The sequence below is a fragment of the Chiloscyllium plagiosum genome, chromosome 19 (assembly GCF_004010195.1).
Source record: "Chiloscyllium plagiosum isolate BGI_BamShark_2017 chromosome 19, ASM401019v2, whole genome shotgun sequence".
In the NCBI taxonomy this organism is placed as follows: Eukaryota; Metazoa; Chordata; class Chondrichthyes; order Orectolobiformes; family Hemiscylliidae; genus Chiloscyllium; species Chiloscyllium plagiosum.
The window spans coordinates 49540388-49558260 of NC_057728.1; the positions used below are offsets into that span (position 1 = coordinate 49540388).

The 17873-nt window shown below is 41.2% G+C and overlaps 1 protein-coding gene across 4 annotated transcripts in view; it reads left to right on the forward strand.

The window, feature by feature from the left end:
- Window positions 1-17873, forward strand: part of LOC122559777 (anoctamin-4) — a 196160-nt gene that overhangs the window by 168178 nt on the left and 10109 nt on the right. For all 4 annotated transcript variants that reach the window (XM_043709787.1, XM_043709786.1, XM_043709785.1 and 1 more), the window contains 7 exons: window positions 480-562; window positions 895-1035; window positions 2460-2624; window positions 7503-7539; window positions 9476-9587; window positions 12112-12169; window positions 14331-14428. In XM_043709787.1, the coding sequence (XP_043565722.1) occupies window positions 480-562; window positions 895-1035; window positions 2460-2624; window positions 7503-7539; window positions 9476-9587; window positions 12112-12169; window positions 14331-14428 (694 nt within the window). The remainder of the gene's footprint in view (window positions 1-479; window positions 563-894; window positions 1036-2459; window positions 2625-7502; window positions 7540-9475; window positions 9588-12111; window positions 12170-14330; window positions 14429-17873) is intronic.

Sequence of the window (17873 nt, forward strand, 5' to 3'; positions counted from 1 at the left end):
TTTCAACTATACTGTAAGAACAGTGTATTTTGCTTAAAGTTGATAGTTTGACCAATTTAATTGCATCTGGAACGCCAAGTCTTCCACTTTCCTTTAAAATAAGAACAAGTTAGGGTCTAGGCTACTTTAATATATTTTGAGGGATTTTGGTCTGGTCCATAACAGTAACCAAATTGCAACAATAGGACTTATGGTCTATCAAGCTAAGTTTCATACTCCAATTGGACTTGTCCAATGTTGCCTTCAGCTGGCATTTGTAACAACATCCTATGGTGTAAGGAGCATACTTTTTTGCATAAGCTTCATCTTGTCTTGATTGATTGATTAATCAAATATTAATTCCTCTGGAAAGTGTAGAAGACCCCTTCAGATTGTGACCACTGTTGAAAAGGACATCAACTGAATGGTGACCCTTTTCAATTCACTAGGGTATTTTAAGCTTGAGTTTAATCTCCTCTTCTGTCTGTTTCTCACCTCAGCTACAGTCTTCCTGGAGTTTTGGAAAAGGCGGCGAGCAGTTATTGCCTACGACTGGGATTTGATTGACTGGGAAGAGGAGGAGGTTCGTGTTAAGTGACTCTACAACCTGAATATCTGTCCATCACATTGTGGACTGATACTTGAAGGAAGCCAACATTCAAGTGTTTCACTGAAGTTAAATATTCTTTTGGTTACCTGCAACCACCTCAGGGAAGCTGATAGGATTTTTAATTCAACGGGAATTTTGAGCCAACACACCAATTAAATAGTGAGGGCCAAAATTGATAAGTTTACTTCTGTTTATGTGTTGGCTGTTGTTCAGACAGACCCTTCTATTCTCAGACTCAGAAGGTTCTATTATGGAGCCTGAACTAAGAGGATAGAAAATTGAATGTCTTTATCTTTCACCTGCAGGAAGAAATCCGTCCCCAGTTTGAAGCAAAATATTCCAAGAAGGAACGGGTGAATCCTATATCAGGAAAACCAGAGCCTTATCAAGCTTTCACTGACAAATGCAGTAGGATCATTGTATCAGCTTCTGGAATATTCTTCATGGTTAGTTAATTAATTACATTGGATGATATAGAATCAACAACAGAAATGGGGATATCCAGCCCAACTAATTTCTACCAGCGTGTAGAACACCCTAGAGTGCATACGAGTGGAAAAGTACAAGTAGACAAATCCTGACAGGGTTGAGACGAGGCAGTTGGAAAGGGAGGATACCAGTGCAATGTGTAAATGCTCTTACAGAGTAGCCTGGCTGAATGTCTCACTTCTCTGCAGTTGATTCTATTGATACCTATGAACTTTTTTTTTCTCTATGCACTCTCATGTCTTGAAACATTTAGGCTATTTGTCTGTCAATCTGTTCCATGTTCTAGTGCGCTCACTGAACAAAGCAGTTTTCTTCTTTGATTTATTAGTATCTGCCTTGTTTGTAGGTTTTTTGAATCCTTCACATGCAGAAACATTTTCTTCTCTACCCAACTCTGTTATGAAGACCTCCATGAGCTCACCTCTTAACCTCCCTCCGTCTTAAAGTGAAAAGGCTGTGCTCAATCATTCTTTTTCAGTCGCAGTGATCTCTTATTTCTGGTCTCATCCTTATACTGTGTCTGTGCCCTTTTTACTGTGTGGAGGTAGTGCTGTACAAAAATATCTCTGATAATCACTGTGTATGTACCAAGAGTTTGGATAATCTTTCTCTCTGCTCCATGTTCACATTAATAATTGTACATCATCCTTGACTGAAGAGAAACCCACCCCCATTTATTGTCTGTTTCAACCAGATCGGCAGGATTTGAATTTCCAAATCATTTTCTGATTATTGGAGTTATCGTACTGGATTAAAATCATTCATAACTCCTGAGTATGAGTTGAGAACTTGAAGAATTTCTGTTAAAAGTATGCAAATACCTATTTGTGCCCAAATTTATGGGATTGCTGTGTTTTTTTTAATCAAGTTGACTAGGATAAATTCATTCCCCTCCCGCCCCCCCCTAAGGATGTGCCCCCAAGGATGTGCCACATCAGAAGAACAAATTTCCAAAAAAAAGTAGCAATAATGTTACTTTGTTCACAATAATGTGCCAGTAATGTATGACATGGCATAGAGTCAGTGTGGCATGTTTGGGTAAATATGACCATGGAGCTCTTGTTCCTAAAGCTGTTGACCATTCGGGAGGAGGCAGAAATATGGGTATCTTGGGCAAAGCTGGCATTTATTGATCGCCCTTGTTAACCCTTTTGGAAGGTGGTAATTAATTGTCTTTGTGGGCTGCTGTAGTTCATGTGGTAAAAGTAATCCCTTTACTTTACGTTGGGGTGTGTGTTCCAGGATTCCGTCCCCAGGGACAAGTTAGAGGTTAAAAGTTTCCCAGAGTCGTGAATCAGCACTACCTCACTCTTGAACTGAGACTGATCACATTCCAGCTAATTGATGCAGCTGACCAATCTGTCTGTAATCCCTCTCTCAGATCTGTGTGGTGATTGCTGCTGTTTTTGGAATTGTCATTTATCGGGTGGTGACTGTGAGCATTTTTGCTGCATTCGAGTGGGCCCTAATTAGGAATAATTCCCAGCTAGCTACAACAGGAACTGCAGTGTGTATCAACTTCTGTATCATCATGCTTCTGAACGTGGTAAGCTCTCTTTGTCCAGACAGGAAATGCTAATAATGTTTGGAAATAATTGCATTTATGGAAAAGTATGCAGGAGATTGTACTGTGCATTGAATCCATACCTTGCATTTTTTTGTTACAATGGGCAAAGCCCTGACATAAAGTGTCAGTGTGGAATCCAATTGCACTGAATGACCTACTCCTAACTGATCATGGAGTCGGTCCTTTTATTTTGTTCAATAAAACCTGTTTTGAGAGCAGTCACACTGCGGCACAGTGGTTAGCACTGCTGCCTCTCAACACCAGGTACCCGGGTTCGATTCCCACCTCGGTCAACTGTCTGTGTGGAGTTTGCATATTCTCCCAGTGTGCGTGTGGGTTTCCTCCCACAGTCCAAAGATGTGCCGGTCAGGTGAATTGGCCATGCTAAATTGCCAAGTCAAAGGGTAAATATAGGGTAAGGGAATGGTTACTCTTCGGAGGGTAGCTGTAGACTTGTTGGGCTGAAAGGCCTGTTTCATACAGTAGGGAATCTAATCTAAGCAATACATGCAATTGGGAACCTCAAACCAAAGGTCAAATGATTTTCTAAAAATGAAAGTGGAACTACATTTTGTGATTTGTATAGTTACCGTCAATGATATTAAACCAAGCTAAATCGGAATATCCATTTCATTGTCATATTGTCACTAAATTGATTTTCTGAATTGTTACTTCAGTGTAACTTGCAACGAACAATGCACCTTTGTGGAAACACTGGTATAGTGACAATATTACAAGGCTTGCGATCTGGGGCCCTGGCTAATGCACTGTGGACACAGTTTCAAATATCAAATTTAATCTTTGATTCGATTTGGATTAGATTCCCTACAGTATGCCAACAGGCCCTTTTGGTCCAACAAGTCCACACTGAGGCAGCAGTGCTAACCACTGAGTCAGTGTGCTGCCCATAAACAAAGGCTAGAGCAGTCAGGCAATCCTGTTTTGTCGAAACCCGTGATTGAACCAGGGATCTTTTAGATCTTCAGTGTAACCTTCTCCCAGCTGAGCTACTTCAGCTTTGAGCTGCAAATTCAGATTTATACTAACAAAAGTCTGGATTTTAAAGCTGGTTTCATGGTCACCATTACTGAGTTAATCCTCAATTATGAAAAAAACCCATTTGGTTCAGTAACTTTTTTTGGAAAGAAAATCTGCCATCCTTGCCCAAGCTGGCCTACATGTGACTTCTATCCTAACCTCATCACCGGATTGTGAACTTGGTCAAAAATTGCACATAATTGAATATCTATGTGTAATGACTGAGGCTAGAGGAGTGTAACATTGCCCAAGTCTCAATTCTCCATGGATCACAAACACCATTGAAAATAGTTTTGCCAGTTTCCAATATGAGCAATCAATCCCTGGCCCATGTCAGATTTTAAGTAATATCCATGACTTGGTATATTAAACACACCTATGGTTGATTGTAAAAACTGTAAAGGTGCAATAATTGGTTATCCCACAGTAATATTGAAGTATAAACACATATCTCTCCAAACATTCTCAACACACACAAACACTCTCTTTTTAAAAAAAAAAAGAGGAAAAGGAAATGGTTTCTTCAGAGATTTGGCTTTCTGAAATGACATTTGACCAGCGGGTGGTTATTGAATGCAAAATGATCGTGTAGGATGTTCTAGAAACTGTTAATCTGATGTTCTGGCACATTATGAAGTCGCGAATCAGACACCATTGACTCCAGTCTTGTAGATATGGCTTGCTTAAGAAATGCAATCTTGATTTGTAATTTCTCAATCAGTCTTTCAAAAGAATAAATAGATTTCCCCCTGAATAAATGTAGAGTGTTTTGTTTCCAGAAAGGGTATAGATTGGGCTGCTTGTTCTTAGTAAGCTTTCCTCCAACTCTGCTTCCCACTCACTGAACCAGATAAAACAAGAGCCTTGCCAAGTCCATCACTGTTCAAAAATAAAAGGCCCCCACCAAGGTTTACGGCAAAGCAAGCAAATACCTCCCAGTCACGTGGCAAGCCTTGTTTAAAAACACAATCTCCAGTATATACAATGACCTTTCAATGACCTGTTCTGCAAAAACTACTCCAAGAATGTCCAATAGACAGGAAATAAATTATTTTTCCAAGAATCCTTTGATCAAATCTCTACAAGCTATGTTAAATGTAAAGTGTCTTATTACCACGAGAGGCTTATTGAATGTTGGCACTGAAATTTTAAAATCGTAATGGCTGAAAAGATTGCAAGCGTTTTTTAGATATATAAGAGATGAGTGAGGCAAGAGTAGTGATTGGACTGCTGGAAAATGAGCCTAGTGAAGTAAAAATTAGGGAGGTAATTGCCTAGTCGTATTATCGCTGCACTGTTTATCCAAAAACCCAGGTAACGTTCTATGGACCCAGGTTTGAATCCTGCCACAACAAATGTTGGAATCTGAATTCAGTAAAAACCTGGGAAGACCTACTGACATTGTCAATTGTTTGGGAAAGTCCAACTGACTTGCTACTGCTGTTTAGGGAAAGAAACTGCCATTCCTTACCTGGTTTGGCCTACATGCAACTCCAGACCCACAGCAATGTGGCTGACCCTTAACTGCCCTCTAGGCAATGAGGGATGGGCAATAAATGCTGACCTAGCTAGTGATGTCCCCATCACCTGAATGTTTTGTTTTTAAATTTGGCAGAAGAACTGAATAGGTACTTTCCATCAGTCTTCACAGTGGAAGACACCAGTAGCATACCAGAACTTTTGAGAGTCGGCGTGTAGTGGCCATCCCCTAAGGAGCTGATGCTGGGAAAGCTGAAAGGTCTGGTGGTGGATAAATCATTTGGACTGGATAGACTACACCCTTTGGTTCTGCAGGAGATGGTGGAGGCATTAGTGGTGATCTGCCAGGCAAGAGCCTAGGCGACAGAAGCAATGAATGTACCACCACTGTTTGAGGCAGAAGACAGGAAATTATAGGCCAGTTACCCTGGTCTTAGTCATTGGTCAGACGTTAAAGTCCATTATTAAGGATGAGGTTGTGGAGTACTTGGAAGTACTCTGTAAAATAGGGCTGAGTCAGTGTGGCTTCAAAGGGAGGTCATGCATGTCAAATCTTAGAATTCTTTAAGGAAGAAATGAGCAAGTTGGATAAAGGAGAGCCTGTGGATGTAATCTATTTGGATTTTGAGAAGGCACTCGATAAAGTGCTGCATAGGCTGCTAAATAAGAGCTCATGTTATTAGGGGTAAAGTACTGGCATGGATGGAGAATTGGTTGACTGGTAGAATGGAAAGAGCAGGGATAAAGGAGTTTTTCCCAGGATGACATTGGGTGACTAGTAAAGTTTCATGGGTCAGTGTAGGGACAATAACTATTAGTATTATACATGAATGATCTGGGCAAAGGAACAGATGCTGTTGCTAAGTTTGCAGATGACACAAAGGTAAGTGGAGGGACAGGTAGTGTTGAGAAGGTGAGGCTGCGGAAGGACTTGGGCAGGCTAGTAGAATGGGCAAAAAGTGGCAAATGGAATAAAGTGAGTTTATGCACTTTTGGTAGGGAGAATAGAGATGTAGACTATTTCTAAATGGGGAAAGGCTTTGGAAATATGAAACAGAGGGACACGGGACTCCCAGTTTAGGATTCTCAAGGTGAACATGCAGGTTCGGTTGGTAGGTCAGAAGACCAATTCTATGCATTCATTTTAAGAGGGCTAGGTTACAAGAACAATGTCTTGCAGAGGCTGCATAAGGCTCTGGTCAGACCACATTTTAAATATTGAGCAATTTTGGGCCCTGTATCTATGGAAGGATATACTGTCATTGCACAGGATCCAGAGGAGATTTACAAGAATGATCCTAAGGATGAAGGTTTTGCCATACGATGAGCAGTTGAGTCTGTACATGAAGTTTAGGAGGACGAGGGTGTGATCTGACTGAAACTTGCAGAACGCTGAGACACCTGGATAGAGTGGATGTCGAGAAGGTGTTTTCACTCGGGTCGGAGAGACTAGGACCTGAGGGCACAGCCTCTGAGCAAAGTGAGATGAGAATTTTTTCAGCCAAAGAGGCATATCACTGAGTGTATTTAGCTGCGAGAGAGAGGTCCTTGATCAGTAAAGGGATCAAAGGTTACAGGGAGAAGGCAGGAGAATGGGGTTGAGAAATATCAACTAGGAGAAAGTGAGGACTGCAGATGCTGGAGATCAGAGCTGAAAAATGTGTTGCTGGAAAAGCGCAGCAGGTCAGGCAGTATCCATGGAGCAGGAGAAGGGCTTATGCCCGAAACATTGATTTTCATGCTCCTTGGATGCTGCCTGACTTGCGCTTTTCCAGCAACACATTTTTCAGTTGAGAAATATCAGCCATAATTTGGTCGAGCAGACTCTGGCTGAAGAGTCTAATTCTGCTCCTGTCTCATGGGAAAGAATCTTTAAATTCAAACCAGGCTGTTCAAGGGTGATTTGCTGAAGCACCTTTCCCACACCAAGGGGAGTGGGAATGCAGAACACTGCTCCTTGTTGGTGCTGCTTCCACTCAGTTACTTTGAGGTCAATTAGCACACTTCACTTCCCCCACTTAATCCTGCTTGTCCCCCTCCCAGCCTGGCTTTCCAATGTGATTAGTCCCTAGTTTATGCTTGCTTCTTAGTTTTATCTTTGTCTGAAGATTATTTCCCCTGCATCTCTTCACACAGATGACTTGGCAAGGTGACTACACTGTTGAGGTAGCAAGCTAACAACCTGTTCACCCATCACCTGACTTGCCCCTGAGAGTTTGGTTATAACACTGCTATTAGCGCAAGTCATTAAACATTTAATTAAAACTATATAATGTTGAAAATTGGTTACAGTAAGATTTACATCTTGAGAATAACTTATCTAAATATTTATTTTTTCAGCTGTATGAGAGAGTTGCACTGTTTCTGACCAATTTAGGTAAGTCTGTGTGGTTTTTCTGATGCAGTATACCAGGGGAGGCTTCGGTGAGCATTAGTGTGAGCTCTAAGAGAGCAGGTAATTTTAGGGTTCACCATGGGGCTGGCATGAATGTTACTAGAAGAAGATAAACTTCTCAGGATGAACTATTGAGGGAAGATCCCATGATCTTGAAGTATGACATGGTAGTCAAATGAACCAGCATAGAGAGGCTATTTGGCCCATTGTTTCTATGCTGCTTTGTGAAGAAAATCCAGTTAGTTCCACACTCCCTATTCTTTCTTTCCCAATAGCCCTGAAAACAACCACTTTGAAGATTTTTAATCTAAATCTCTCTCTTAAGTTACTGTTGAATCTTTTCCACTGTGCATTCCAGACCATGACAACATTTTAAAAAAAAAAAACACTCATCTGCTCTGGTTCTATTTCCAAATTCACCTTTTTGCAGATTAAACATCACTGTTCCAGGCGTCTGGCACTGGTTTGGTTGATGTTTGCTGATGACAAAATATAATGAGCTACAATTTGACACTTTTAGATTATTTTTCCTTTTCTTTAGCATGGTACATCACTCTCTAGCAAGAAGGTAGATGATGTTTTTGAGTTGTTGATATTCGTGATGTGTTTAAAAAAAAAGTGAAGCTGCCATAGTCTTACCAGACCATAGGGCTACTCGCTCTAACCACCAGTCACCTTGCTGGTGATTTCACCTCGGGGTCACTATGCCACAGGTGAGGGGAAGAGATTGGTTAGGCAGGTCCTCTGGCTGAGGTTACCACAATGTGGGAATTGAACCCACACTGCTGGCAAGCCAGCCATCCAGCCAACTGAGCTAACTATGTGTAACTGTCGCCAACACTGGGGTTGAATTCCCACTGATTCTTCCCTTTCTATCCCCCCCACCCACAACCCTTTTCATCTTCACCATTCTATCTGCAGTGTGGATCCGTTCTATGTCCCTCCATGGCAGAGCTAAACACCAACTTCACCTTGTAGGGAATCAGAATTTCTGATATTGTGCAAAAGGGGGCAATTTAATAATTGAGTAGAGAAAAATCCTTACCTCTTGATTATCTTGTACAGTAAGACTGAATGAGAGGACATGAATTTTATCTGAACCAATTTCCAGAACGTGTATCGAAAAGCTCTTATTTTAACCCAATGGGAATAGTGAGAATGTTTCTTGAGCTTTGTAATACCCTGTCAATTGATTTATCACTGGATTGCAAAGTCAAAAAGATGGTAGAACAGGTTGAGGGCATGGTTACTGACAGTGAATCCTAGGCCTTGTCAGAATTTGATCAGGTTATGGACTAAGAGTAAGGAACTTGTGTTGAACTCGTACAAGACACAAGAGCATTACATTTCAGGAACACATTAGAGTGAGTGCTGAATAGGTTTCCAAGACTGGTTCCAGAGATGAGCTTCCATTTTGAAAATATATATTGGAGAATTTAGGACAGTTTTCCTTGGACAAGAGGAGGTAGTCCAAACCATGAGTGTGTACAGAGGAGATGGGGAGAAACTGTTTCTATTCATGAAAAGATTGAGAACAAGAGGGTGCAGATTTAAAGGAATTGGCAAAGTGATATGAGAGAAATCTTTCTCATGCAGCAAGTGGTTAGGGCCTGGAAAATGCACTGCCTGGGAGAGTGGTGCAGACAGATTCAATCGAGGATTCCAAAGAGAATTGGACTATTAGCTGAAAAGGAAGAGTGTAGTGATAGCAGTAGAATAGTATGAGGTGAGTTGAACATTCAAAGAGCTAGTATAGACGTAATGGGCTATATGATGACCATCTGTTCTGTAAGTAACTTTAATCTATATTATCCATAGAAGTAAAGGTAGATAATGATTAGTGTAAGACTATCTTTGAAAAGTCTCCAACTCAAGGAGTGAAAGCTGAATTTTTTTTTTTGCTTTTTCTCTTTCACAGAACAGCCTCGAACCGAGTCAGAGTGGGAGAACAGCTTCACATTAAAAATGTTTCTGTTTCAGTTTGTTAACTTGAACAGCTCTACCTTTTACATTGCATTTTTCCTGGGAAGGTAAGTCTATTCCTTGAATAATTGGTTTGTCTTTCATTCAGAAAGAGTGCTAGTAAGTCAGACTGCAATGTGTCAGCATTGTTTAGCATCTACTTGCAAGTTTCATAGCCAGAGGGCCCTTGATGATAAAAACACAGCCCGTTATCCCTAGGATTGCACTGTCATAAAGTTCAGGGAACTCAGGTTGTTTCATTTTGAGATCTGGGTGTCACTGGCTAGGCCAGCATTTAATACCCATACCTAATTGCCTAGAGGGCAGCGAAGAGTCAATGACATGAGCTATAGGGAGAGGCTGAATAGACTGGAGCTATATTCCCTGGAGCATCAGAGGCTGAGTGGTGACCTTAGAGGTTTAAAAGATCGAGGACATGCATAGGGCACATAGCCTAAGTCTTTTTCCCAGTACAGTATAGGGGAATGCAAAACTAGAGGTTTAAGGTGAGAGGGGAAAGATAGACCTAAGGGGCAACTTTTTCATGCAGGGGATGGTATGTGTGTGGAATGAGCTGCCAGAGAAACTGGTGGAGGCTGGTACAATTACAACATTTAAATGGCATCTGGATGGGTATATGAATAGGAAACGTTTAAAAGGATATGGGCCAATTGCTGGAAAATGGGACCAGATTAGGTTAGGATATCTGGTGGGCATGGACGAGTTGGACCAAAGGATTTGTTTTCATGCTGTATAACACTGACATTGCTGTAGGTCTGGAGTCTCACATCGATCAGATCTGGTAAGGATGACAGTTTTCATTCCCTAAAGGGCATTTGTGAGCCACGTAGGGTTTAAAACAACTGGTAATAATTGTCATGATCACGGAGATTGGCTCTCGATTCCAGATTTATTAATTATATTTAAAATCCACAAGCTGCTGAGATTAGAGTTGAACCCATGTCCTCCAAGCATTTATAAATTGATGTGTTCATTCAATTGTCCATCTATATAATATTTACAGCTATTAATTAAATATTGTTATATTATAATCTTGTTCCTTGTAAGGAGTTGGAATAGTAATTCCAATTGTGGAATTGATTTATATGCTCATTACATCAAAAAAAGTTATCTTGTACTTTTAACGAGGTAAAATGTTCTAGAATGGCTTATGGTTGCACAATGAGACAGCTACGTAAGGAGTTATTAGGACAGATGAACGTCAGCTTGGTTGAAGGTAGATTTTAAGACCAAACTTATATGGCATCCCACTGATCTTCCTTCACCTGACCTTACCTCTCTGGGCCATCAAGTTCTACAAGGCAAAGCAGACCACCAAAGTGAGAGACAAACTAAAGAACATTTCAAGTCCTGTGATGTCTTTGAGCAGTGATAATGCTGCTAACTGTGAGCCAGAAAATCCCACATTCAATCTCCCCTCAGGATGTTACCTGTGTTATGACACATTAATATATAGGCTGCATTATCAAATAAAAACAGCCAAAATACTACAGATGCTGGAGGTCTGAAATAAAAACAACAGAGTCCAATGATTCACAACATTAGGGGTCGGCAAATGGTGTTTTATTCTATTGGGAAGAAAGTGAGGAGGGGCAAGTGGAACAGATGATGGGGGTGGGTGGGTGGGGGTGATGGGGATGGGGTGGTGGTCGAGGAGGAGAGTGTCCAGAGCAAAAGACAAAGGGAGCAGGGCTGAGATGTGAAGGGAAGGTGCTAATAGCAGTAAATGGGTCAACTGTAATGACGGCAAATCTGTATCCAGCTAATGTGCCTATAGCAGGTGATAACAACAGGATCACTTTCCTTTTCTATTCTGCCACAACTCTGTACTAGTTGCAGAATAACAGCTTCCCCATGTTAAAGAATTCTATGCATGCATTCTTGCTGTGTATAATCCACATGCCAAAAATGTCTCTTTTTCTTCCCCCCCCATCTTCCTCTGTAACGCATGTACAATGTTTTCTCACACACCTATTCTGAAGAGCTCTATCTGACCAGCCAATGCAAAAACAGAAGGGTAAGACATGCAGTTTGTGGAATCCAGAATCCCTACAGTGTGAAATGAGGCCGTTTTGACCCATCGAGTCTGCACCCACCCTCCAAAAAGCATCCCACCCAGGACAAGCTCTGTACCCTATCCAGTAACCCTGCAGTTCCCATGGCTAATCCACATGCATTTCCCTGGACACTGGGGTAATTTAGCATGGCCAATACACATAATCTGCACATTTTTGGACTTTGGGAGGAAACCTATACAGACACTTTGTCTGCATGGGGTTAACAGATTTTCATTCGCCTGAGGTTAGAATTGAACCCAGGTCCCTGGTGCTGTGAGGCAGCAGTGCTAACCACTGAGCCAGTGTGCAGCAATTCTGCAGTTTCTACAATTGCTGTATTTGAACTCGTTGCATGAATTCTCAGCAGTAAAATAATGTCAACTATCCATTTCAATTGAACATTTAAGTCTTCCTTTTTCACTCTGGAGGAGAATCTGCTTCCTTCGTTGATGTTAAGTAGATATTTTGTGATGTGCCACTGTTAAATTAGTGATTATACTTTTTTTTTTCTCAGATTAACAGGACGCCCAGGAGCCTATTTGAGAGTCTTGAACAGGTGGAGGTTGGAGGAGGTTAGTAACTCAAACTGGAATCATGTATTGCAGGGGAATAAAAACTGTCAGCCAGCATGTTATCAAAGTTAATATGTTTTAAACATTTGTGTTACTGTCTGACAAGATGGCAGTTGTGCAGCTCAATTCTATTCTTGGCTAGTTTCTCAAACACCAATAACTCTCCAAGTTGCCCTTTGCATTTAACCAACACCTTCAGAGTGCCCAATCCCTACAGTGTCTCGCTGATTATTTTGCTTCGATTTCTTCCGATATTTTGTCTTAAAATATAGTTACCTGAGCCATCTGCTCCACATTTGAAGATTAACTGGATCTCTTGCCAGCTTCTCACTCTGCTGTACAGATTAGATGAAATGTGAATTTTTTTTTTTGCTAGGGGTTTGGAATGTAAAAGTATGGAAATCTTGATACAACTATGTGCAGGGTGTGGTTGAGGCTGCACTGGGGGTGCTGTGTACAGTTTAATTCTTCTGTTCTGGTCCTTGCTTTTTGCATTGGAAGCAAATGAAGAGATTCACTCGGCTGATTCCTAGGATGATGCAGTTGACTTGTCAAGAACAACTGAACAAGTTAGGCTTTTGATCATTTAAAGTTTAGTGGAATGAAGGGTGATCTCATTGAAACCTGTAAGATTCTGAGGAAACTTGACAGAGTAGATGTCCTCAACTCTCCTCTGATTCTTTCAATTACATTGCCTCAGGATGAGTAGCACAACATTGCTGTTTGTCATTTTTATAAATGACCTGGAAGAGGGGTTAGAAGGTTGGGTGAGCAAGTTTGCGGATGATACATGTAGGACAGTCTGGAATGACTATGGGGTCTTGATGGTGATTGTTCTAAACAGTCCAAAAAATATTTCAAACTTATCCAACTGTTTAAAAGATAATTATGTCAACAAAGCTACAATGCTGGAATTAATACTGGCGACATAAGATGGAGGAGTTAAGAGCCTGTTTAAAGAGTACAGTCTGGTTTTCTTTCTTCTTTTGTACAAAGCAATGAACTCTGTGGAGTCCTGGATATGGTAATGGCCAACAAAATGCTTGGTGTTGATCAATTGTGTTTTGGTATTGGGATATCGATTTATCAAAGTATTAGGCAATGGTAGGACAGTCTTTTGTGTGAATTCTGGTAGTGCAGCTCCTGCACTTCCAAAAACACATTGGGATGTATCTTTGCTAAACAGTCTTCAACTGTTTTCAGTCTGATGCCTCTTGGCCAAACTGCCATGACTGTGGGCAGTGACCATTGCTCTGATAAATGGGTGCCTCTCATTTGGCTGCTACATAATTGATATTCAGGAGGAATTGATCTTTCCAGTTGGAATCTGGCAAGTTTCCAATCCGTATTCATTTGCTTATACATCTCCCCTGACTTTTGTTTTTTAACTTTCACTCTCCTTTCCTCATGCTTTTCATGTTCTCTTTCTCTCCTGTACTTCCTCACTTTTATCCATCTCTGTCACACTTTTTAACCCCCTTTCTTCTGTTTCCTGTGCCTGTCTCTGAACCTAGACTGAATACACAATTTTTCTTGTACTAGAATGGTCTCATTTAAGTTGACTTACAAAAATCAAACAAGGTATTAGAACGTGATATTTTCTTCTACATTAATTTATTTTTCAATTCAATCTTTGCATCACTGCAAAATGAATCGACTTGTATTTATGTAACTCCTTTCCTGACCTTGGGTCATCTTGCAATACTTTTAAAGCTAAAGAACTCCTTATAAAGTGTAGTCAATGCTGTATTATAGTACACATGGCAACCAATTTGCACACAGCAAACTCCCACAAGCAGCAATGTATTAATGACAGGATAATTAAGTTGTAGGCCTTAGGATTCTGAGATGCACGTGCCATCTCTTTCTCTTCTGAATAGTGTCTGAGAGATTCCTTACAGGGAAGGAGGAGTGGAGGCTCCATTGTAGTGATCTACTTAATAAATGGCACTGGCAACAGAGCAGCACTGCCCTCAGTCCTGTCTTTGGGAGGCTTCAGAATGGGACTGGAAGCTATGACTTTCAGGTTTTTTTGAGATGAATGTGTTTCCCGTTTAGCCACAGCCATCAGCTGCAAAATGTTGCTGTGCTGACCGGAACATTCCATTGCTCGTTTGTTTAATGTCCATCTCGTGCTTTGCTTTTTATCTTTAATTTGCAGTGCCACCCGAGTGGTTGCCTTATCGACCTGTGTTTGCAAATGGGAATCATCATGGTGTTGAAACAGAGCTGGAATAACTTCATGGAGCTTGGCTACCCGTAAGTAAAGGCCTGGTCGGTGACTTGCGCAGAAGCTAATTTTGCTTCTGTGTACTCACTCCATTGTTGGCCCAATAAATCCTGAGGACTGCCGGTGGTATGCCTGCTGCATGTTTGATGTTTAACTGGTAGATATTGGTCTCTATCCCCCACTTAGAATGTAGGCTCATTTGTAGCTGCCCTTGCATTTCCCGATCTCCCAATTCACTCCAAGTGTGGAGCATAGCAGTGCCTGCCACCCTGTCAAAACAAAAACCGAAACTTGGCAAGTCAATCTTTGGAAACTGAGGCAGGAAATGAGTGTAACTTGTCTAGTTGGTATTAGCTTGCCCCTATTCTTGAGACATTCTTCCCCGGTTTCCATAGTAACACTGGATCTGTGACAATTCCAAGTATAGACCCATTGGTGGAATCTGTAAAAGGGCGAGGTGGAAGATCCAAAGGCAGAAATGTAACTTCCCTTCTCTTCATTTGAACCCATTTCCCACTGCATCTGAGAGAAAAAATACTGGTCAGAACAGTAATTAAACAGCCAAGTTCTGATACCCCGCTCAGACCACAAGTATTTTAGATTAGATTCCCTACAGTGTGGAAACAGGCCCTTTGGCCCAACAAGTCCACACTGACCCTCCGAAGAGTAACCCAGCCCCCTCTGATTAATGCACCTAACTCTATGGACAATTTAGCATGGCCAATTCACCTGACCTGCACATCTTTGGATTGTGGGAGGAAACCGGAACACCGGGAGGAAATCTACACAGACGGGGAGAATGTGCAAACCCTACATAGACAGTTACTCGAGGCTGGAATCAAACCTGGGACCCTGGTGCTGTGAGGCAGCAGTGCTAATCACTGAGTCACCGTGCTGCCCAAGATTATCTTGCTTTCTTTTGGCTAATTTATATTTGAATGTTTAGCATGTAATTGATTTTTCTCACTGGTCTTTTTGCTTGTTTTGGACTCAACAATGCTGATTGAGTGAAGGAATTCGGACTGGCAGATGAGGTAACTTTTTTTTTAAAGCCTCTGGTCCCAGCAGGAATCTTCCTCCAGAGGCTATTGAGACTTGGTTTGGCGAACTCCTGATTTTCCAAACCTTAACTGGGAATTGGGAGCTCTCTGAATTGGGTGAGTGAATCTCCCTACTGGATTCTCCCCTCTGTGATCCTATTGGGTATTAAATCTTGGGAAGTGTCTCTCAGCAAATTGCTCGAAGAAAGTAGGTGATAGATTCCTGGGCTGCATCTGCTCCTTCACCTTTTGACCTCAGTGGCAATCCCAGAAAGGACATTTTTTATTTAAATCTGTCCATGGGATGTGAGTATCGCTGACTAACCTGGCACTTATTGCCCATTCCTGATAACCCTGAGGACAGTTCAGAGTCACCCACATTGCTGTAGGTCTGGAATCACATGTAAGCCAGACCAGGTAAGGATGGCAGATTTTCTTCCCTAAAATGAACCTGATGGGATTTTAATTCCAGGGTATGTTTTTTAATTTAATTGAAATCACCGTTTGCCATCTTGGGATTTGAACTAGTGTCCCCAGAACATTAGCCTTGCGTAATTGGATTGTTACACAAGTGACGTTAGTGCTATGCTGCCACCACCTCGAAATGAGGACTCCTGTCTCTGCGTCCTTTGCTGTGAATGATGGTGGAGGAGTAGCAGACTAAATAGGGGTGAAACATTGGTGACCTGAAGGTGGTACTTCACACCTTGGGTTGAGCAAGACACTAAGGATAGAAAGTAAAAATGAGCTTTGATTATAGAGGTGCAAGTGATGGGCAAGTTTATATTCCTGGGAATGTGCGCGCACATTAAAAGCAAGTAAGGAAAGCAGCAATGCAATGACTTGTATTTTCACACCATCTTTTAACACGCTGAAGCTTCTTGAGGTGCTTCATGGAATTGGTATACTGAGCCATGTGAGCAAAGGAGAACAAAACTTGGTCAACGAGGTAGATTTTAAGGACTTTTTTTGAAAGGAGAGAAAGGAGTAGAGAAACAAAGACTTGAGTGGAGAGGGGTGAGTTTGAATTTAAGCTCCAGTGAGCTCAAAACTGAGCCATCATGGTGTTGGGTGGGTGCTTTCTCGTCAGTAGAACTCTGACATTTGGCCATTCAGCCCATTAAGGCTGGTACTAGTGATAGCTCTTCAATGAAAATGAATGACTTGAATCCAGTTACCCTTCCCTTATCCTAGGTCTGTGCTCCTAGGTTCCTGATTCACCAACCAGTACAAACTATTTTTCACTATTTATCTTTTAAAAATCTTTAATAGTTTTAATGAAAGGTCCATTCATTCTTCAAGAAACTCATCCTCTCGTCATCTAAGTGAATTTCTTATCACCAGCCTCTCCTTTCTCTCTCTCGCTCTCATACAACTCTCTTCTGTTTTTTTTCCTTTTCTGTTGCTACCAGGCTCCAGAGGGCTGCCAAAAAGATATTTGGAAAATTATGGTTAGTGCCTCTGCAATCTTTTCCCCAAACTCCATTATTAGCCTCCCCTTTTGAGGGGTTGGAATATATGAATTTGCACATCGTTGCCATTTTAAGATGCCTCACAGCGAATGTGATTTTTAAAAGAAAATTTGGTTGACTGTTAGACAGGGATGTTGAAATGCTTTAATGGTCTCTTGCTGTTGTGTTGAAGCAGCCACATGCTGTCCATAACAGAGTAATAATCTCTAGAGTGAGGCATTAACAGCAACTTCTGTTCAATGATCTTTGGGCAAAATTCTGTGTGTAGACATTTTGGTCTCCCCTGATTCTCAAATTGACATGATAATCAAAAGAACCTAGATTTATATAGCACCTTATGTCCTGGCACTGTAATACGCTTTGCAACAAATGTATTAATTCTGAGTGGCCACTCCTGTCATGAATAGATGTGGCAGCCACGCTTTACACAGCAAGATCCCACAAACAGCAGTGAAAGGAGGATACAAATGCCTTGCCCCATCTGGAATGGCCGTGAAGAATTGCAAAGTGGTCCATTCTTCTCTTACTGGCATAGGGGAAATTAAAGTCCAGTTGCCAAAAAAATGGTTACAGGGAATAAAATCTAACTGGCTGCAAAAATGATTCACCTGTATGTATCTGCGTGCATGTATCGTGTATATAATAGTATTTAATGGAGGGGTCTCCTGGTTGGTGGATTTAATAATACAAATAATTAAAGTTTTATAATTTTGGGAGAGAGATGGTGAAAGATAGTTTCCCCTGGTTGGCGAATCAATAGTCGGGATAACAGACTGAAGAATTGAGGAAATTGGAGGAATTTATTTTCATAAAGAGAATGATTTGAATTTAGAATATTGCTCCACAGACCAAATTTAAAACAAAAAGGCTGTAATAGCATTCCAAAGGGGATCAGGGAATGCATTTGAACAGGGACAAGGGAGGCATGTTTTAGTGCAATACTCAGTGGGTACACCATAGGG